We start from the raw sequence: 22,772 nt of genomic DNA on the forward strand, positions 1-22,772 counted from the left end.
AGAGAAACCGTGTGACAAGTTCTGGGCCGGGGGAACCCCCCAACCCGCACCACGCACCCCGGTCCGGAGGATTTTTCCCAAGGAAAACGCGCGCGCTACGCAGCGCTGGCGCGGCCCGGAACGGAACGGTTTCGAAGATAAAAATCTGTAATTTCCAACCCAAAAATGGCGCCGGGGCCACCAAGAAATTCCATTCCGAATTACACATCTTGCGCCCCGCCGCCGCCACCACCACCGCCGCCAGAAGGTCCTGCGGCTGGTCCCCGTCGTCCCGGGGTCGCCTATCGCTGCTATCCGGCCACGGGCCACGGCCACGGCGGGGTTCTTCGTATCGCCCGGCACAGATCAGCAACGTGGCACGTGGGTTCTGGTGGCGCGTCAAGGCGTCTCCCGCGCCGTAAGCTCACTGGGCTAAGCCCCGCACACTGGGTTCGCCGCTCTCCGGGATGTGGCTCGGGGCCACCGAAACGGATCCGAAGCGGAGCGCGAGGGACGGCGAACCGTTCGGATTGGATTGCACACAGTTTATTTGATTTATGGAAATTAAACAATAATAAATCACCTCATCTAGTGATTGTGAAAGTTTCGGCTTCGGGAGGGTTCGAGCTCACCGAGTCCGACGGATGGAGGACGGGCTCCTACTGCTTCCGGTTCCGGGCCGGGCGTTTCGTTCGCTCCGAAAAGAGTGTGTGTGTGTGTGCGAGTGTGCTCCCGAAAAAGAAGATCCCCGGCGACCGAGGGAGCCCCGGCTTGAGAGGGATTCCATTTTTGTTTAGATATTTGTTTGTGCATAGTCGTAAGTTAAACATGAAAATTGCTTTCCCCGCGTATAGGGTGACCGTAGGGTGAGGGGTCGACGGGCGACACTCGGCGTAGTGACCCAGTGTAGGAACAGCCAAAATCCGGCCTTCCGGAGCCGGAACCATCGGAAGAACGTTCGGATCGGAAATGTATGTTTGTTTTTTGTTTTTTCTATCTGGTCTTTACGTTTTCTTGTTCTCCGAACTCCGTGGGTTCCAGTTCCGGGACCAGCGGGGGGGACGGGCCGAAACACGAGCGCGCCCCGAATGGTTTGGTCCAAAAATAGAGTTTATGACCCCAACACACACATTTGAGTGAAGGTGCGTTGTCTGTTGGTTCGGGGTGTATCCACCTCTTCCCAGTCCCTCTCAAGCAATGGGCCAATTGTTTAGAAATAACTCATTTGCCGTGAATGTACTTCAAACATTGTGACAAACGGATAATGGGATTAAAACTTGCTGCCCCGTTCCTGGTCGTTTGGCATCATTGCATAACTTTAGGCGCACACATACCATTGGGCAGATCGATGCGCCTAGAGTTAGGCAATGCCAACTTTCTCCGTGTTTTGGGTAGCCTGAAATAAGCAACCTTTTTCCCCGGCTGGAACCAAATTCCCGGTTAGAGACCAAAAAGATTGGAAAACAATAAAGTTTGACAGGCATTCCTTCCGGAGTGTGCAACAACACACTGCTGGCGACTGCATTAAACCAGTTTTCCCCAACACTCAAACTCTATTCGCAAATCGACTCGATTCCCTTCCCGGGCACGGACCCTTTTGGGTTTTCCGAGTCGAGTCAGTCATCACCCCCGGGGCCGCCGCCACCGGGGTTTCTGTGAAGTGCCACTTCATTGGCGTTGGTCGCTTGCCGGTCGAACAACCGGGGGTCTGCTGTCGCCGTGACACATTTTACCTGTCAAATTTTCCACTCCCGATTTTCCCCGGCTTTCTATTGAGATCACACACACACGCACCCCGCTTGCGGACGCAAGTAGCTTGATTGTACTAATCAAACACGCAGCAGCAGCCGCAGCAGAACTTTGGGATTTGAAGATCCCGACGGCACCGGGCCTCAGCTGTGGTGCCGGGCCGGGAAAGGATTTGGGCCCCGGCGTAGAGCCCGGAGTACTTATCCCGGCGGAGGGTGGCACGGCAGCGGTTTCGGTTGGCAAACAGGGCCGGCCTCGGCAACAATCGAACAATTAAACTCTCTCGCCTGCGTCGACCGACGGAAGGGGCCGAGAGCCGATCAAAAGAGGAACGTGTAATCCGACCAAAAAACCCCGGGATTCAGCCGGCGCCTGGTCCGCATGTGCGGTTTCGGGCCGGGCGTCGTGTGTGACGTTTTGGTCGCTGCAAAAGGGTGAACCCCGATCCCGGGTTGGGCAAACAACAACAAATTTGCCTGCCGACCCGGGAACCGGGTCCGTTAATTTCCCCCGGTCCCCCGGGGACCTTCTCCCGGGATCCGGATCCGAGAGCTGCTGCCACGAGTTAGTCGAGCCCGAGCCAGAAAGCTATCGAGCGGTGAAGGAGTTCTGCAGGACCTGCACGAGGCTGCGGGCCACCGGGTGGCGGCGGCTGATGGGAAATGTGTGTTTACAAAAAAAGGAAGAGAAAAGAATGGAAAAACACTTACCAGTTATTAACTTGCAGTATCGTCAGTCCCGTGTCTTGTGCTAGCTGCTTCTTCTGGTCCTCCGATGGGTAGGGGTGCTACGGTGCGGTCACGACACCACCAGGCGTGAGTGAGGAAGAGAGAGAGAGAACAACAACAAAATTAAACTAAAATCAAGTCCAAGGAGGTGCTCACGGCGCAGAGGAGTATTTTGCCAGCAATCAGCAACTCAAGTACCACTTGTCGGCATTCCCGAGTTGTTCCGGGTCGTTGTTCATCGAACGCCATCGAACGCCGAACGTGGGCCGAGGGCCGTGCCCTCGCCCATTATGCTTACGTGGGGGGAGCAGGAGGTATGCGCAAAAAAGGGGTCCGCCAATGGCGCTCAATCGCCGGCATAATTGAGCCCACTTCTGGGGCCGATCCCGGTTCGATTGTCTTTTAATTGAAATCCGGTACTAATTTGGATCGCGTGCCCTCGAGTGTGCGCGTGTGTCTGTGTGTGTGTTGTAAGTGCCAATACACGCGCGGGCCGGGATGAAGGGTTTACACCTTCGATTAGATTGCCCGGCCAGATGCTTGCACCCCGGCCGGGCACTGCTTTGGCTTGGCTTGTACCGTTTTAAGAACGACGGTTCGGTTTATCGGTTTCCGGACCGCTTAAGGATGTTTCCCAACACGGCTAAGCGGTTGAACATTTGAGCGGGTTTTGCCCGATTCTTTGGCGCAAACGGGCGAACCGAAAGGGCGAGCCACGTACTTGACAATAAACGTATGTAATTCCGATCCATCTTATCACAGAAGAACAGAAGTAATAGATTTGATTGAAATTACTCGTTTGACCGATTTCCGGGTAGGTCTATTGCGAGATGTACAGCGTTTTTTAGATCTTAGATCACTGTTAGCGATCATCGATGCATCAATGGCTTGCCACCGAGGCCGGGGGAAACATCGACAAGGAATTGGCATTTGAAAATGGTTGTTGCTGGTTGAGAGTACCTCCCTCAAGTGCAGCAGGGTAACGGAGACCCATAAAATATACTGCCCCATATATCTCCACAGAGCCACCAAAACGTGATCATTTTGAGGGAGTTTTTTTATCAAACGCTCATGTAGAATAATCGAACAAACACAATTTTCACCAGATATGTCCTCCTGTTACTTTCTCCTATTTCTCGAACCAAACTATTTACTACTTTGAAGTAAGTCTAAAATTCATCCCACCCAGCCTAGTTCTATTAAAAGTTTGTATCAGGTTTGGCTAGCAGGGTTCTTTGCATTCTTTCGATTTCATACATCGAAAAATGGGTCGATGTTGATAAAAAAAATATTGGTAAGGAGTCCACGATTTGCTTAAGAGATGGGCGAAATATGTAACGTAAAATCTACCTCAGTTTTGCCTAAGAAGCGACTCCCTTTAAGGTCAATACAAAACCAAATTTTAATCATTTACTCGAAGTTACTGCTTTTCATCTGGAAATTCTAGATAATTCGGAGACGCAATGTAAATCAAGTTGGTCCTAGTTATAAATTTGTTCTTCATGATCTTCATTCTAATAAAAAAGGAACTCCATCCGAATGAACCGTTTACCCAACATGTTGACCATCCTCAAGGATCCTCCCAGATGATCCGTAAATATCGGGCTTTACTTCTCGTCCATCTTGCGGAAGAAAAAGCAAGTAATGAAAAGTGGCCCCATAGCACTTCACGACCGAAAGCCACGTGCGTGCCCAAGAAGCACGCCACAGGCCGCGACGGCATCCGATGCTGCGCGGCGTGGTGTAGCACCGTGTCGCATGTTTATGATTGACATTACTGCAGGCGTCAGCCCGCGCATTGTTTCGTGCATTGCCGGTCGTTCGTCCTGCATCCCATAAAACACCGCTGGCCGACGGCCTCGAACCGGATCGAACCGACGCGCGGCACCCGACGGGCCCGGTTCGCGCAGAATGCTCCACAGGCGTCCGCGGGCGCATTAAAACATGTGGAAGGAGAACGGCAGGCAGGCAGGCAGGCAGGCAGTACAAATAAAAGCATAACATTTACATCAAGTGACGCCACCGGCCACAACTACCGCACCGCGTGCGCCATCCGACGCGGAAATTTCGCACGGAGTCAGAAATTTCTTTGATTCGCGTTCGCTCGGCCCGTTCTCGAAAACTCCCGGCCGAGCGGGCGGGGGGGAAGATCCGGGAAGAAATGGCCTCCAAAAGCTGTGGCGGTAGCAGCAGCGGCCGTGGTAGGGAAGCGGGCCCGAAGCGGACCTGGTGGAAAAAAATTATCTTATCCCGTCCACGTGAATGTCAATACGGACTGACAAATATTTTTAGACATTTATATTTATGTAATGCAAATGATTGCCCATGTATATGCATATAAAATGCGAGAATCTGCTCTTAAATCAGTCGGCGGCCCCCGGTGGGCCACGGGGGCCCCTTCATCGTCGTCCTCACCGGAGTGGAAGGTACGCGAACCTTCGCGCGGCTTTTGGGGCCGGTTCATTGATATTCCATGGCGGAATTGCATAAACCTGGCGCGCGGCGCAGTGCCGTGGTCGTCGTCGCTCGTACGTGTCCTGCCTGCCTGCTGCAACCGGATCACCGGCCGGCCGGCCGCACTCTCGCTGCAGGCCCTCCCCGGGGCCGTTAATCGTACACCGCTGGCCGTCGTCGTCCGGCCGTGCAGTTTTTGCTGCAACGAGCAGGCCAAAGGTGAGCCCCGCGCGGGAGAGGTCCTCCCGGGAGAGTACCGTATTACTACGCTATTAGCCGGTGGCATGGGGAGCAGCTAAGCCTCTGGATGATCCTCGCCGCCGCCGCCGCCGGACTTGGGACTTTCCGAGCAAAGAGGAACCGCGGAAGAAGCCGTGGTCCGTTGCGTTGCCCCGATTGCGCCTGGAACGAGCTCGGCATGCATTTACCATGAGCCCGACCGATGACAATTGCATCGCAAGGTGCATCTCGGGCGGATGCAGCGAGTTGCCTCGCAGCGATCGCCGAGAGAGATCGATTGTGTGTGAGTCAGCTTTTTGCGTTCTCCCAGAGTTGGTCGATCGGCCAACAGATACACCGCGAAGAAAGAGAGAGGGATGTGAGGGGGGGACCATTGATCACGCGGTGCGTCGGTACGGGATTACTGTCAAATGTTTCAATTTAATGTAAAGTAGTAAAAATTAGGTCCCGTCGATCCCAAGCGCCCAAAGCGAACGATCGAGCGAGTGAGAGGGCAGCGGGACAGGGAAGGAGTGACAAGGAGCGGGCGTTAAGAGCGAAACAGAAGAACCAAAACAAAACGGATCGCGCGATGGTTCCGGCAATGAAAATGCAATAAAATGTGCGTCCGACTCCACACACTCGGGCTCGTTCCACACAAACGCGTTTTACGATCGATCGCACCGCGCCGATCATTATGCTCGATCGCTGGTGAGGGGAAGGAGGGGGGGCGGCAAGGGTGCCCATATGGTCTACATGCGATCCTGTTTCGTCTCGCCATCGCATCGGATCTGATCGGATCGATCGGAGAGGTGGTTTGTTGATACACATCCTACAAAGTAAAAAAAAACGAAGGCGGAGGGAAATAAAATACGCAACCCCCCTCCTACTCGATCATCGCGCAGCGGTGCCATCTAACAGTCAGATGACAGCCCCGCGTCCAATCGATCGATCGATCAGTCGATCAGTGTGCCCGTTGTCTGTGCCTGTGTGTGCGGCGATCATGTTTTTTGGGGGGTTGATCGAAGTCCCGGCCGGTCCCCGGCAGTTCTAGCGGGCGCCGCGCAATGGATGAAATTTATTGCACTTTTACGACTCTTAAGTTATGAGCCGAATGATTTATTTAACAGCCCTCCGGGGTGGGTCCGAAAGGACGGGCTCCCTTCCTCCCTCTCTCCGGCGGTGGTGATCAACGCCGAACAACAACACATCGAACAAGTAACGACGTAAACGACGCACGAAATGGCCCGACCGGGCAAAAAAAGCAACGCCAGATACTTGGCATACCGAACGATTTAATTAGCGGAGCCACCCGAGGGAAGCTCACGGCCCGGCCGCGAAACAAAACACCGTCCGTCAAAAGGCCGCGCACACACACATATTACGGAAGCAATGTGTGAACATAGACGTGTTAGATGATGTGATGTTGGAATAAATTTGCATTATTGCATTAAACGCCCACCCCACCCGGCTGCGGGTGGGCGCACCCCCATCACCCCCCTTGCGGGGCTTGCGTAAACGGATTGCGCTCTCCGACCACGTGTTCTGTTGCGCATCGAAGCGTCCGCGCGCTTTTAGGGCCCTCGCAAAGGACTTCCCGACCGGCCGACCGGCCGACCGGCCGACTGGGCGCCATTAGGAAATTACATTTTTCAAGTATCCTTCGTCGGGGTGCCTCGCCACGGTCACGGGTCAACTGGCGGGGCCACACATTTGTAACTGTCAAACGTCACCTCAGAGTCGAACGCATCAGAGAAATTGAAACGCATCAACGCAGACGAGCCACAGGAATCAATCCATTTGCCGTCGTGGCCGGCGGCCAAGAATGGCCGACCGGGCGCCATAAGACGCCCCTCGATTGGTGGGTGGTGGTGGGGCGGGTTACAACATGGTGGATAACATTTATCTCTCTTTCTCTCCACGCGCGTCCTATCGATTGTCGTTGGCGGCGGCGGTTCGCTCGTTATCGAGCGAGACGCTTCAATTACGGAACGGCCTAATCCTTAGGCAGGCCTTCCACCACCAGCAGCAGGACTCTCGCAGCATCCGCACGCTGCCCGTGCTGTCGTGACTTACCGTTAGGTGCTGGAACAGCCACGCCCGCAGAATGTTGGTGGCCACCTTCGGGAAGATCCCCCGCTTCTTTTGGTTTTTCTTGCCGCTCGTGTCGTCGTCCTCCTCGCCGGTGCCCTCGCCGCTGCCGATGCTGGTGTTGCTGGCATCACCTGCCGGGGTGGAAAAAAAAAACACACAAAAGGAGAATGAAATCATCTGGTTCGAAATGGGCGCCGCTTTTATTGCCGCGAAGGCCGCACCGCCCGACGTTCAACATGCAGATTCGCTTCTTCTTGCTCTGCTCCCTCTGCTGCTTCTTAGCGCGCGGCCAAAGAGATGGTGTAATCAAAGTGCCGGAACTGCACACACTCCGCGGGGATCCTGACGTAAGGATTATTAACAATGAAACTTATGCTCCGACGCCCACCGGAGCCTTTAATAAACAGGCCCACTTTATGGTGTGAACTCCTGTGGGTTGAGCGCTTTTACAACACGCGGCCCGTTAATGGACATAGAGCCGTCGCCGCTGAAGGGTCCTACGGTCGGTCGGGAAAAATGCGCCACATCAGCATTAGTCAGCATTAGATGATGGTAGACCCGGTCGGCAGGCAGGCACGTTTGCGAAATGCCAATAGCGTCACACACACACGCGCAGAGCGGGAACGTGACCAAACGAAGGCCACCATCCGTTGTGGGGCGACGAGCGCCCAAAAACGGGCTGGGGGTGAAAAAAAAAGGCAAGCGAACCAACTTAAGCGATGCCATCGGAGCGCTCTGCGGTCGGCTTATTATCGGACACGCGGCCGCTAATGGGACGCGGGGTGCCGGTTGGGGGACCTGAACCCCGCACAAGTGTCCGAAGGTCCTGGGTCCCATATTTAACATATTGGTTGCCCCGATAATGCGCCCGTGCCCAACGGGGGGGCGGGGGGTCTTTGGTGTTATTAATGTGACGTGCCGGGCTCTCGATAAGGCGCGATCGATCGGATTCCGGAGCACCGCACTCCGTTCCAAGCCCCAAGCCCCAGGGTGTCCCCGCCGGCTCGTAAATGCATTTCGACACACAAATCAGCTTAAATTTATCTTTTTTCGGTTCATTTTTTTTCGAGTTCCAATTTATCCGACCCGCCGCCGGACGGACGGACGGTCGGGTGGCCGGTGCAGGGGGTTGGCGCGGCATGTGTGTGCGCGCCATTTCGTAAATTAGCTGCATCATCGACTGCGCCGCCGGGATGCAGCGCTCGATGCTCGTTGCTCGTCCCGGGGACCTGCTGTTGTTCGGGTGTGTCGTTTCGCCTCGAATTGGGTGATTATCCTCGAGGCTCGATCCGGGGCAGCAGCAGTGCCCAAATCGGCGGCCGGATTAGATTAGTCGCTGGTCGCTAATCAATCTTCTCCGGTCTGGCCCGGAGTAACTAAGCCGCCGTCTCTAGGGAGGGCTGCGGCGGAACCATATTTTGGATGCGGTTGTGCAGTGAAATATGCAAATTCCGATGGAAAAAAAAAATTAATCTCCATGCAAAGTTTGAGGAAGAACTAAACACGGGCCGGCATCGATTATGCTGGCAGAAGCCTGCTGTGATGCGTGTAGCGTATCGTGTGTGGGTCAATAAGTCCGACAGATGGTGCTGCTGTGCGTTGCCAGTCCAAATCCAGTCCAGATTTTTGTACTTAATTTTGTTATAATAGAAAAATTTGATTTGTTAATCGATAGCTGTCACTTTGGCCAACATTATTATGCTCTATTGGCAACACTGTCTTGGTTTGACATCTCGTAAAGGATTGCCGAATCGAAGCTTACAGAGTTATTGAAGCTCACGGTAAACATGCTCTTTAGGACAATACCAGTGCTTTTGGTGGATCAAAAGATTTTAAAAAGGATATTTTAGAGCGAGCGTGGAAGACCTCCGAAAAAGCTCGAGATACTGAAAAAGCTCAAAGACATTTGAAGGCATCTTCTTATGCTTGATGGGCATGGAAAAAATCCAAAAGCCACAAACGGAAATCGCTTCTCCATCGGAGTTCACTGGCGAAGATCTTGGTTAAGTCCAACAGAACCATCCGCAATGGTTACAACGCCAAATAACCGTGGACGGAAGTCAATGCTCTGTGTTTCGGTGGGATCGGAAGGGTTTGATCTACTATGAGCTACTCAAACGGTTGAAATGCAGCGCCAGTGACAGCAACTAACCCTTTGGATAGGTTGGTACTATTTCGCGTCGGTATTTGGCCAAAGAGACCATGGGCGCTACCTTCGACTATGAAGGATGCTTTCTTCGGATTGCTTTTTATTTAGGATGCACATTCATAGGCCGGCCGTGGTACGCTTTCTGACTGCTCTGGGACTTATCAGCCCACGTGCTCGAGCGCTCGAACGCTCGATTGGCAGGCAAACCAACCAAAGACAGCAGCCTGCTCCGATTGCGTCGCTTGCTGCGCTGCGTGCTGCGTTCGATCATCGTCCGTCGGTCGATTTCGCGGGAGTTCCACCTTTTTTTGCTGCTGCTGCGTGCGATGCTTTCCATTTCACAAACTTCATTAGTCAACGGAACAGCGGAACAGCAGCAGCAAAAAAGTGCACCAAGTGCCTTCTGAACCACGGCCAAGCGAAGTGAAACAAAGACAGAAAAAAACTTGCCCTTATCGCAGACCTCAGAGCAGCAGCAGCATAATGCTGCGTTATGGCCGGTGGCCGTGGCGTTTTTTTTCGGGGTTGATTCTTTTCAAATATTATTTCTACTTCTCTACCGCCCCGAAACCGCCGCCACTCGGACCGCCGCCACTCGGACGGCGACCGGTTTCATTTATTCAAATTTAAATGCGATTCAATCATCTCATCACGCGGCCCATGCGGTCACGGTTGGGTGCCTTTTTTGATTTCTCATCCTATTTTTGTGAATTGTTTCGTCAAAAAATTGTGTGTGTGTGTGTGTGCGCGCCTTCGCTGTCTCCCTGCTTCTCTCTCTGTCTGTGTCTCTCGGTCGGCCAGATTTGGCCCCGTACAGATGGATTTCTTGCGCGTTTCTTCTGCTTCTTGAGCCGGGTCGGGCTCCTTTCGCGTTTTAACCGCCTCGGAATTCAACGCATCGCCGGATCGGGCGGGGGGCACCTACACGTTTGACAGAATGTTAAAGGAAAGACACCCCCCCGGGGGCAACCTCTGGCACTGCCCATCCCCGCCCGCCCGTTGAGGGGTTTCTCGCGGGACTCGACTTGGGACGGCAAAAAGCCACGGTCGAGAGAAGAAAAGGCCGCCGCAGCACCACGGGCACCGAGTGCGACCCCTCGCGGAGATCTCGCGGTCTCCGTCGAAGGAGCTCTGAAGGAAGCAACACGAAAGGCACCGGGGAAAAAACGAGGAAGAAAAAAACGAAAAACCTGTATGTTGCCCGGGCGCTCGAGCGCGGAACCGTAGAATCTGTCTGTCAAATATATTAAATACATTTTAGAGAGAGATCCTGAGCCTTCCGCCGCGCGTTGACCGTCGCCGCCCGCCGTCCCACGGTTGATGGTATCTTGCGGGCAGCGTCGTCCGCTGGGCGCTGGTCTACGGGATTGCGGCCGCTAAAGCCGCGAGCACTGGGCTTAATCCCAGCAGCAGCGGCAGCGCGTCACCCAACCCGAAAACCGAAACCTGCCCCAAAATCGATCCCCAAGGAATGTCCCTCGAAGTGTCCCAAGTCGGGGTTCTCGGGCTCGGGGTGTCTTAATAAAATGATTTGTAATATTCTCCCAGCTCGGCTCTCGCGGCGTGGAATGCATGCCGCCGCCGCCGATGACCGGTCCTGGCTGGGTGTCCCTTTTCGGGGGACCGGCCCACGGGGCTCCTCTTCCCAACCCTCTCCCCCATCGCACACTCCCGAAAGCGCGCTCGAACAAATATGTATTCAAATCAAGAGATGGATCAAAGTTGATCTCCATTCTTGGGAGCCACGGCCACGGAGAACAAGAACCGAAGGTGGAAAGAAAAAAATTAAAAGAAACCAAACCCCACGGGGACGCGGGACGAGGGGAGAAACTTATAAGACACGCACACGGGCCACGGGACACACAAAGGGCCCCGTGAGATGGACACGGGACGGGCGGCGAAAAAAACGCAGCGTTCCGGGATCCGGGAACAGGTTGGTCCGGCAGAAGGGGCCGACCGATCGATCGATCGGGCTCTCCGCGTGTGTGTGTGTGTGTGGAGGAACTGGATGGAAGAATAAATGTCTCGGTTAATCTTCCCGCGAGACCCGCGCTCCGGGCCACGGGCTCGTCGTCGCCGGGCATATACATACGATAAACGATAACCAATGAATCTCTCTCATCAGCGTCAGTTTCATTCCCATATCGCCGCAGCCTTCTCCGCAGTGTTCTCTGCTTTTGCTGTTGCTGTTGGTCGTCCGCTTCTCGTCAGTCGTTTCTCAGTTTTTAGTTTTAATTTTATCTTTTTCCCAACTCCCGCTTTTCACGTTTGGCTTGAGCCGTTTTCTTCTTTGCTCCAAGCCAAGGTTGGGTTGCCTTCGTTTGCCCCCGTTTCTCTCTCTCTCCCGGTCGGTTCTTGGGGTTTTTTTTCCTCTCGACTCCTTCCGATGCTGGGGATGATTTGGATATTCATCGGACACATTGATTCGCCAACTCCGAACCGAATCGGCCTTCTCGAATGGTTCATTTTCGGGCTCATTTGTTGTGTATTTCGTCGCTTCTTAAGTGTTTTGTGCCAAAACATGGCTCGGGCCCGACGAGGGGAGGACGAGGACTTTGGTGGGAACACCGGTGCGGTGCGGTGCGTCGTACGGCGAAACATTTCAAAACGATCCGGAACAAACATTAAATCCCCTACGGTGAGGCAACCAAAGGTAAACAGAGAGACACAGAGAGACAGAGAGAGAGATGGAGAGAGTGGAGGAGTCGTTGTCACCTTATGGCGATTCTTGGGCCACGGGAGGGCAGAGCGGATCGCGCGAATTAAGCTCGATGCAAATGGCGCTCGTAAACTTTAATGGCCATCATAGAGCGACGGGCGGACGAGGTTAAATCGTGTCTTTAACTTCTCGTAAATTAGCCCCGGCCCAATATGGCCTTGGCCGTCCGTCGACCGATTTGTGTGCCGTTTTGGAAATAATTGGCAAAACCGAAAAAAAAGAAAAGAACGGCAGAATACACCTTCACCGTGGCCGGATCGATGGCCCAAATGGTGGTGCTGTGCTGTGTCCATCATCCGTGTAATGAATTTATTTTGATTCACCCAAAAACACATCCTGGCCGGCACCGGTTCCAGTCCCGCACCGGAAGGCCACGCCGCAATTCTCGTTCGGCCGTAAAAAAGTAATAACAATAATAGAACCCTCTCCTCTATGGAGTGCCGGCAACAAACAGTGCGCCACCAACAACATTTCCTGCATTCTTGAAATGCTGTCACTCACAGCCCAGCCGTCGTTCGGGCGAGCCGAGTCCTGGCCACCCTCGCCACCCAGAAAAACGCACGCGGCCAGGGGTTGCCAGAAGTGCGAGAGAATTATTAGCCCGAGTTGACGAGCCGCCAATCCCATTTTGCGGGTGTGACCCGGTGGCCGGCCTTCCGGGGGAATCCGTTTTTCCGACCTCATTACACGCGGCCACCACTCACGGGGCCGGCCGTCGTTGTGTTTGCGAAACCGTCCACAATTGGTGCCCATTGGTCGAGTGGACCCCTTTCTATACGGCATCTTCTACTTGGGAACTGGCGCACCGTTAGCGCTTGAGAAAAAACTTGTGTCGATCCGAATGCCGAATAGCTCCGGGGGCCGCCCACGAAGCATGTCGTGCGGGGGTGGCTATTATCAGGGCCGGGAAATCGTGTACCAAAAGCCTCGGTGTACTTGGTAGCAAGCAATTTCTCAACCCCGGAACCCCCGGTGGCCGGAACGCCACACGCTGTAACATGTCAATTTCAGACGTTTCGTGTGCAGATGACGGATGCAGACGTGACGGCGCAGACCGGGCGCCCGCCGCCGCCGCCGTCCGAAAACCGTTCCCCGATTAATACATGGAAGGTCCTGCGAGCACGTCCACGGGCCGTGCCCCGGAAGCGCTGTACGAGCGCGCGCGCGCACGTGTCGGGCGGTTGCGCCTGCAAGGTATGTGACAGATACGCACATGTATAGCCCGCTGCCCGGTCGCGCCCAATTTCCAACGGTTCGACGGCGGCGAGTGGACGATAACTACACACCATCATCATCATTGTCACCGGGGCGGGCGGCCGGGATTTGCATGAACCAAGGGGCCTGGTGTCGGCCGACACTTACCTGGGCTACCGAGGAAGACGGATGAGTAAAGGACGCGCCGGGACTGATCGACTCGGGCATCGGATGGTGACGACCATTCTCGCCTCGAACACCATCGACCTGTGAGGGAGAGAGAGAGACAGAAAGACGCATTAGAGATTGGAAGATCATATCCGACGGCTGGACCGATACGGTCCGACACCTCACACGGGCGAGGTCTATTGGTGCCAGATTTACTGTTGTCCGTACCACGTCTTGTGCCGGGCGTGCCCTCAGCGTTTGCCCGGGAACCAGATAGGGGACGGACTCGAAAGACAGGGCCCTACGGGGCTACGCTACGCTGGCCGGGATGCCTTTCGCTACGGGAGTAATCAGTTTTCCGGGTCCCGGGAAACGATGTAAAAAGTCAGACGATGGTGCCCGTCCGTGCACCGTGCGGTACGTCAGTTCTGTTAAACACCTGGTTAAAATCGATTACCCACTCCTGTCCGATTTACTACGCCCGACCGGGGGGAAGCCAAAACGAGGTTAATATGGGCGCTCTTGCGGTGCGCTGCCGGACCATGCGGAATGTGACTCTTGAGAGGTCCGGCCGGCCGACCAGCATCTCTCATTACGGGGCCGATTCCTCGAACGGCCGCGGATCGATGGCGGAGCTATTGAATATCTAGATCCGCCCGTGGTAACGAACTACAAAGTCTCTGTCTCGTTCTTTCCGTCCCGCGCAAAACGACTCTGCCAGAGATCAGTGGACATGCCGCCGGCCGGTCGGCCGTCCGGATGCAAGAAAGTGACTACAAAATGTTGTACTTTTGGTCACAAAGCAGCGGAGCGGACTGGTTGGCGGGCCGCCGTCGGATGAAAGGGCAAAACGCATAAACGCCAAAAAATAATGAACCCCTCGGACTTGGACTCGCAGTCGCGGTGTGTGTGCGTTTGGTTCCGAAATCTGTTTGAACTGGTCTTGGCGTAGCCTTTGGACGGTCCGCTTTCAACTTCCCCCAGGACTCGCGATTCCGCAAACGCGTAGACCCGTCGTCGTCAAAGACCTCAAAGGCGTTCGTGGAAACATGCGGGGAAAATGTGTCACTTTTGGGGAAAAAAGGCACCCGCCCGCGGAAAATGTGGCTGTTCTCCGGGAAAAAATAAACCCCGAGCGCGCGCGGCCTCTTTCAAGGGAGGTATTTCTGTGTGGCCGATTTCCGCGAAACGATCGCCGGCGCACACACACACCGGACGGGGCCACGGTCGTGTCATCGTCGGCGACCCATAAAACAGTAGCTTCAGTTCCTTAGTTTTCCTGCGCTCGCCTCGTAAAAATAGCTACATTTTCCATTTTCCAATGCGCTCTGTCGGAATGCTGAGCGCCCCCGTCAATCGGTGTTTGTGTTCGAAGGCCCTATGCTGTGCGGGTCGCAGCATAAGCAGAAGACGGCCAACAACAGCAACCGGAACCACGTGTCCATTTTTGGGAGCACCGTGGCAGGCAGGAAATGGTCGCTCTTCAGCCGGACCGCTGCGCTAAGTAATGCGCCGATCTCCACCGAAAAGTGCGTCTTGTATGCTGCGCCGGGTCCCGTGCGTCCCGTGTTTCATCTCGGTGCGTTATTGTTGGCTGGCAGGCGGGCGTGTGGACGGACGGCTCCAAACATTATTGTTTCATTTGCCGCCCATAAACAAACCCATCACAGCCGCTCGAACACATTCCGACGGCGTTTGATGACGACCGGGTCCCCCCGGGTCGCGCCTTGCGTCGATTTCGGCGAAACCGGCAGGCGAGGGGTGCGCCGGAAAGGAAACAGTTACTTTTGACTGTTCCGGAAAAAAGTCATTCCTTCCGCGGCTCCGGTGGGTGGTTCGGTTTCGGGAAGGTCGCCGCTTGACGGAAGATTCACCTCGACAGCCCGACGCACTTCAGGCTCTTTTTTGTGTTTTATTTTGGGTTTCACGCCACAACCCTTGGCAGGTCCCATCAATTCGCGGTGCACGGTGCGGAACAGTGCGGAAAATATTATTAATCGTTTAGATTGGCAATTTTCTCGCCATCGTCGCCGCCACCGCCAAGCGCTTGTTTTACGATCTCCCGACAGCACACGGAGCCCCGTAATGGTAATTGGTCGGAGCGCATTTTCCAACAAATTTGTCTCCCGCGCCCGCGCGCCTTTATTCGTTTTCTCCAGAGGCTCACACACGAGGGTGTGTGTGGAAGCCCAAAATGGGCCACGGGCTCCTCAAGCTCGATTCGTTAAACTTGCCACCCCCCGGCGGTGGGGTGGAAGGAGCGTGTGTGTCGCTGGAAACAAATTTTCCGAGGGAGCAACAACTCAACAACTTCACTTTGACTACACGCACCGCACACACACACACACGCACACACGCACGGCACTTATCCTCCGTTGGCGCCCGCAACCCCGGAACGCCAGATTCGCGGAAGAAATTGATGTAATTTTTATGGAAAATGTTATTTGCCACCGCCGACGGCCCATCTTTACTTTTTGGTTCACAGCGAACGAGCGAGTGAGAGCGAGAGAGAGAGAGAGAGAGAGATAGAGAGAGATGGCCGCCGAAGAATTTAATCAAATTCTTTCGTTGAGTCGATAAAAAAACAAATCGCGCCGTCGGTTACGGGAAATCGAATGGAAAAAGTGGTCCCTTAAGTCGTTCGTCGCGAGATGGTTTCGTTACGGTACTACGTGGACTGGAAACTAACGAGCCACAAGCGTAAACAGAGTGCCAGAAGTGTTTAGTATTGGCTTAAAGTACATTTAAAATCATTTTGAATTAGTTTCTATTGAGCAACCTGAAATTACTAGATGGAGATTCAATCGGGTCATCAGAAGTAGTTCCTAACGATGTGGTTTATACTAGCCATGCGAAACCTATCAGTTCGAACCCTCACAATGCATAAACTGCGAAGTGCTCTAGCCGTTCTGGTACTAAGAGAAAAAACCATAAGAAGTTTGTTATTTACCATAAAACATCACTGTTTATCGATAATTCCGCGAGCAAACACAGTTTGTGTTTGGAAATTTGATGTCCACGTTTTCGATGCTTTCAATGTTTTTGATTACGTTTCGATTGACTCACAGACGAAAACCACACAAAAAACCAAAGGATGCTTGTTGAACAAACAAATGTGCAGTTTTATGTCAAAAGAAACACATCCAACAAATGGCTTCAGCTGCTGCTTCTTTCGCTAATTTCTACATTCAATAATATAGCCTGCAGGATGATGGTTGCTGCGATTTAATTTGCTGACTGTTTTCTTTTCTAGATCCAAACAAAGCGCCAAGTGTTGTGGATCTGAACTCGTGTCTATAAACGCCAACAAGGCCTGCTACAATCGTAAGCCTGAAGCTAAAAGTTCTTAACTGGAAGTCGAAGTCATTTCGGCCGGAGTTTTCCGTTGCTTGAATTACGCGCTTAGTCGCTCAGCTAGAAACCTAACGTAGGACTGGCGAGAGCATCCCAGGCCATTTCCTTAAGGCTTTTCATCGCCTTACGATCATCGCCAAGTAGGAGTGCTTGGCTTCAACGGCCAAACCTGCCAAGAAGTCCTTATCAAGGAGTATGCGAGGAAATGAGCGGTGATTAAAGCCCGCCAATAGAGCCACCGTGGCAGACGGAAAAGAAACAAAATGAAAAACCCCCGAACGACGCAGTGGAGCCGACACCGACGGAGACTTCCGTTCCGAGGCGATTCGGCGTTTTAATCGGCTTGCGATTTCGGTATTATCGGCGAAGCGCGCGCCAAAGTTTCGTCCGGGACGAAGGGGCTCAAAAATTCCCCACACAAAATGGAACGAACGGGGCCCGGAAAATGGCGTCACGGCACGGCGAAACAACCGAAATAGCCACGGCTCCGTGGCCAAGAACGACCCCGGCCCCGTGGCCCGCGGCCCAAAGAAGAAGGAACTCTTTTCGTCAAAAAACTTTTCCGCTCGACACGCTTCCGCTCCCGCACCGAACACGACGAGTGCCGAGCCGGACTGCGGCGGGGGGTGGGGTGCTGCCATTATGCGGTAAGCAGCCCCCTGCGCCACACATATGCCAGGCGCTCTTGCGCCGTCGTCGTGGCAAACGATTCATTTATGCTTTTGTTTTTGCTCGCCCGCCACCAACAAACGGGGTTTTGATGTTGTTTTTCATTTCGGCAATTTGTGTTCCGGCGTGTGTGTGTGCCGGTGTTTTCTCACCCTCCCACACCACCCACACACACACACACGCGCGAGCGCGCGGGCGTCTTTCTAATGGGGTTCGTATTGAAATGAGCTAGAGAAGAGGGAAGTCGAGCCGCGGGCCCCAGCAGAATGGAACCATTTTGAGTTTGTTCGAGCACCGCACCACAAAGGGGAAGAGGCGCAAGAAGAAGGCCTAACCCACCAGGCAGGTAACCCGCCAACAAGCGCCAAGTAGAAGAAGCAGAAGTTAGAAGAAGTTGAAGGCACACAACGGCCCCGGGTCCCGGTGATGAAATAAACCCGAATCGGAATCGGAGCACATACACACGGCACACGGAAAAAGGAGGTGGAAAACAAAACCTGCCAACCAGCCAACCAACCAACCAAACACACACCGAGCGAGCGAGCGGAGGTTGCCTGAGGGCACAAATGCTAATTTCCGAGTGGCCCGAGAGCCCCCCAACAACAAACCAAATGAAAAAAAAAACCAAAAAACAACGAAACAAAAAGCCGTCGATGGCAACGCTGAAATTCGAAGCGGAATAACGCACCATCGGAACAACCGGCGATGAAGGCGAAAGGATATCAGGGGCCCGCTGGCCATGACAAAGGAGCAGATGGGAAAGGACGGCAGCAGCAGCAGCAGCAGCTGGGTGTGTGTGTGTGTGGAGAAGTTGGACAAATTTTGCCGCAGGAAGAAAGCAGATTGTCGAAGGCAAAAAGCAAACGCCAGCGCCGGCTGGAAGCACTGGAAGTTCCGTTCCCCCGTAGACCTCGCGTGGTCATAGATTTTGGGCGATGGCTTCGGCTACGTTGGCGAGTCTATAGCTTTGCATGTACATCACCCCTGAAAGCGATCGATCGATCGATCGGTTGATGGAATCGCGATCACCCAGCACGATGACTGCGCGCGAAGGTTGCCCAATCAAAACCTGGCGGATTTCCCGAGGCCCAGTAACTGCACGACTCGGGCGGAGGCCCCAATCAACAATCGATATTCTCTCTCTCTCGTCCCGTCAGGCTCATAGCCAGAACCAACCGAGCACAGGTCCGGGAGGCCCTGTCGTCCGAAAAACTATGACCAAACGGGACCAAACAAACAAACAAACAAACTTCTCAGCACACCCATTGCCCGATGGGGTGAACTATCGGAGAAGCGTAACAAGAAATAAATAGCGCCCTTCGAGGGCTCCCGTCCCGAGAAGCAATTGATTACTCCACGTGGCCTGCCAAGGACGACGACGGAGAGACGGGTTTGTGGACTTGAGCCCACCGTTTGATTGGTCCACGCATTCGGGGGGACACGCTATTACTACTAAGGCCGATAGCGCCATCTGGCAGATGACGCTAGTACTACTTTCCCCGATCGTCCAAAACTCCTCCAGGGGTCCTCTCGGGTCCTCAGCTGTTGAGCACCATTTCGAGGGTGGCATTAATCATATCTTGTGCCAAAGGAATTTGCGCGTGAAGAAAGCTAAAGAGTTGGCGCGTTGTCGTGGGGTCATAACTTGGGCCACCACCACCCGGGGTACTGTTAAGGTCTGGTCTGATGTCTGTTGGTGGTTTGGTGCTGTAGCCGGAAGGTCTTGGGAGCCGCCGAAGGAAAAAAAAAACCCCGGAGAAACCAATCTCTTTCGGGCGTTCGTAAAAGATGAACCCGGGCAGCCGGGGCAACCGGGCATTTCGGGCGACGGCAGTCCGGTTCACGATGTTACGACCCACCCGCGCGCCGTAGGTTACATTGTGGGCCAACGTGTGGGCGAAGTAATAGGCAAAAGGTATCCCGGGTTGCCGTTTTTTTTTTCGCTCCCCAGGCTGCCCGACTTTGGGCCGAAACTTATGAAACTTGGGTTGCCTCGTCCTTCTCCTTGGTGTGTGTGCACCGTTTACTAATCTGCCGGTGCTGCGGCTGCGTGCACACCTGAGCACTGTCGGACTGTCTCGGGCCCGGCGCGCACACGGCGGGTTGCATATTAAATCGTAGAATTTACACACCCCAAAAGTGGCCCCATCCTCTGGGTTGATCCTTTTTTTCTCGTCGCTTTCCCCAAAGAAAAAGGACCTTTTAACCGGTTAAGGGTGGCCGGGTTCCCGGGGCAGCCGCGATAACCGGCTGCCAGACGGTGACCAAAATTTGTTGGCATATAAACTAAGTGATAATGGTCACCCCGGTCCTTCGTTCGGGCTCGCCGGTCCTCTCATCTTTTTATCCCCCCACAAGAAGAAGAAGGCAAAGCGAAGAGATCCTTGGGGCCCCCGAAAAACTACTCCCTATTTGGGGGGTTCCGGTGGGGGGTCGAGCGGGCCGCGGTGCGTGCGGGCAGAATTTTAGATGGGATTTTGTGTGCCGCGCCGAGGTGATCCTTTTCCGAGGGCGGTGAATCCGGGCTCCGGTTGCCGGTTCTTTATACATTTATGAAGGCTTAAGATGTTGCGGCAAACTCCCGGCGACAGTCAACCAAGTTTATAGTAGCGAAAGAGCACCGTACCCGCCCGCCCATCCTTGGCCACCGCGTCCCGACACATTCACGAAGGATAAATTCATTTCGCCCGCCCAAAACGGAACGTTTTTCGAAAGAAAAACTTTTGCTCCCGCCTGCGGTCGTCGTACGTCGGCAGCCGCAGCGCCATTTTGTTTTCGTGTTCGCCAGTAAAGGAAGTGGCACCGAAAAAAAAAACAGCACCGCAACAAGAAAACAAAAGTAGCTTAACTGTTGTCACAATGAATTTTAAAATCCCTTCACGGGACCGGGACACACAACGGCGGAATACGGCACGGACACGCCACGGATAGCGTTTGCTCGCGCCGGGTCCGAAGTAATCATTTCCGTGTGTGCCATACCCCCGTGTGTGTGTGGACAAAATTCTGTAATTAATTCGCCTGACAAGTGCCCGTGACGCGGCCGGAGATGCTGGAGGACTCGCGTATGGCTTTTAAATTAATATTGACACCGTACGCGAAAAGCGAAACCTCGTGCGCGCGCGTTATGAGACCCGCACGGCGTAACGTGTTGCGTGTCAGAGGCTGCGTGAGTGTGTGCGGGGCAAAAATATGGTTTTCACGGCGTGGCCGTACCGTGCCGTGGCCGTGTTTGGTGACTAAAAATAAAAGCGCAAACTGCAAACCCAACCGACCCAACCGATGATGATGATGATGATGACAAGTCCCCATAGCACCGCACACACAACACACGGACGCGCGCGGACTGGCTGTCGACGAAAATCGACGAAAACAGGCACGGGGCCACACGAAACAGCAACCAAAAAAAGGAAGATACGGCAACGTAATAAGACAACATAAATTTAAAACGGCCGAAATGGCGAAAAAACAACCGAAAAACAACGTCGAGAGCGGCGGTGGTGGTGTATTTGCATGCATGCATGGTATTAATTGTCGTTGTGTAATTTAGCCAACCGTCGCCGACACGTGATTCGCGTTGACAGCCCCACACGGTGGCGATCGTCGGCCGATCGTCCTCGCGCTGGCCCAGCGAATCCTCCTCCGGGCGTTACAATTTGTTTCGATTGCACATTATGGCTAGCGGGATAGGGCTCCGCCGGAATGTCGCCAGCTCTCTCTGGGCTTTGCTTCGGGACCGTTACCTGTCACCTTCTCGGTGACATTTCGACGGTGTATTTCGAGTTCCAGCGCGACTTGTGCGAATATGCACAGGTTAGTAAGCGCATTGATTTGGTTTCGCGCTCAACACGATGTGTAAAGCTTCCGTGCTGCTTGTTTCTGTTGTTTTGTTTAGCTGAGAGTGGCTCAAAATGTAAGAAGCGATCGGAAAACTACATCGAATTGAATGGAAACGTTGCTGGTCACTTCCGTCTCGTACGGCATAAGTTGAGGAATTAAGGAATGGTCCCTTAAATAACATTATTTTGGCTTCAAATTCAAGTTCTACCCAACTATGCTAGATTCCCTAAATATCGCCTTTTCCAAGTAGGGTGTTGATGATGGTCTCACTCTACAAAAGCTACAAGACTGTAAGCCAGCCAATCTGTTTGATAGTTATTATTTTATTTATGTAAAGGGTAGTCCATCTAGCGTTTGGATTCCGACGATGGGGCCCAAAATATCGATTTTGGCTGTCGCTGTCCTGTTGAAACCAAATGTCGTCCAACTTTACATGAAACAACCTAAGCCAACATTTATCGGTATCGTTCCGGCGGTTCCTTCTTTATTTTCGTCACTCGTTTTGGGTGCATTGGCTTCTTTTGCACGTCGTGTGGGTTACCAAAGCCATAATATGACAATTTTGCTTAATTAACATAACCACCGATGTGGAAATTAGCTAAAATTAAACTTGCTTTTCAAATTCCGTACAATTTGAGTTGAAGACTCACCGCTTTGGAAATAAGTTTTTAATATTTCTCAATTTTCTGTATCTGTTCCTATTTCGTAAATGTCAAAGTGTTTACTAAATGTGTACAAATTCCAGAATTTTGTAAAACTCAAGTAATCGGTAGTTTAAAATCCAAACACTTGATAGACGCTTTATTATTATTAGGACGGACAGAGCTGTATTAAGCTGCCAACTCAAAGTCGTGGACTCAAGTTGATGCACCGACAGGGTTCGAACTGAATCGATGCAGCCAAGACGAATGATCTACGGACCAGCCGACTGTTTGGTTTAAACATTAAAAAAATGCATTTAAAATTGTTAGAATAAAGACCAATAAAATAAAGGCCATTTTATGCTTGACACGACCAAATGCTAACTCAGTATCAGTTGGTTAGGTGAGTCATTTCATAACAGTCCCTACTAACATGCATCGTGGGAACATCGTGTCCGCGGTATGACGAGCCGGCGCTCCGTGCCCTTGGACTTGTCCGTTTCCGCTTCACCGATCGACACTTGAAAATCGGAAAATTCGGCGGAACACCCAGAGGGATGGCCGTGTTTTGACTTTCGGGAACTTTATGCGTCGCCCGGCCTGTGTGTGTGTGTGCCATGTTTCTTCCTCTCAACGACCCAACGCCGGGGAGGGCTTTCCCTTAAATTTTATTGTTTGTTTGGTCTACCTTTTCGTGAAGATTTTGTGTGTTTTTTTTGCGGCGGCCTCTGCTTGTCCGTGAATGGTGAAAAGAAAATGGTACACCGGGGAAACATAATTCTTCCCCGTACGGCCGGGGAAGCGGCCTCCGGCCCGGC

The 22,772-nt window shown here is 53.3% G+C and overlaps 1 protein-coding gene across 1 annotated transcript in view; it reads right to left on the reverse strand.

Annotated features, from left to right (window-relative positions):
- Positions 1-22,772, reverse strand: part of LOC128273456 (homeobox protein homothorax) — a 142,703-nt gene that overhangs the window by 2,902 nt on the left and 117,029 nt on the right. The window contains exons 9-11 of the mRNA XM_053011422.1: positions 13,454-13,552; positions 7,206-7,354; positions 2,439-2,515 (exon numbers count right to left, since the gene is read on the reverse strand). Of these exons, the coding sequence (XP_052867382.1) occupies positions 2,439-2,515; positions 7,206-7,354; positions 13,454-13,552 (325 nt within the window). The remainder of the gene's footprint in view (positions 1-2,438; positions 2,516-7,205; positions 7,355-13,453; positions 13,553-22,772) is intronic.

The sequence above is a fragment of the Anopheles cruzii genome, chromosome 3 (genome assembly GCF_943734635.1).
Source record: "Anopheles cruzii chromosome 3, idAnoCruzAS_RS32_06, whole genome shotgun sequence".
Lineage (NCBI taxonomy): Eukaryota > Metazoa > Arthropoda > Insecta > Diptera > Culicidae > Anopheles > Anopheles cruzii.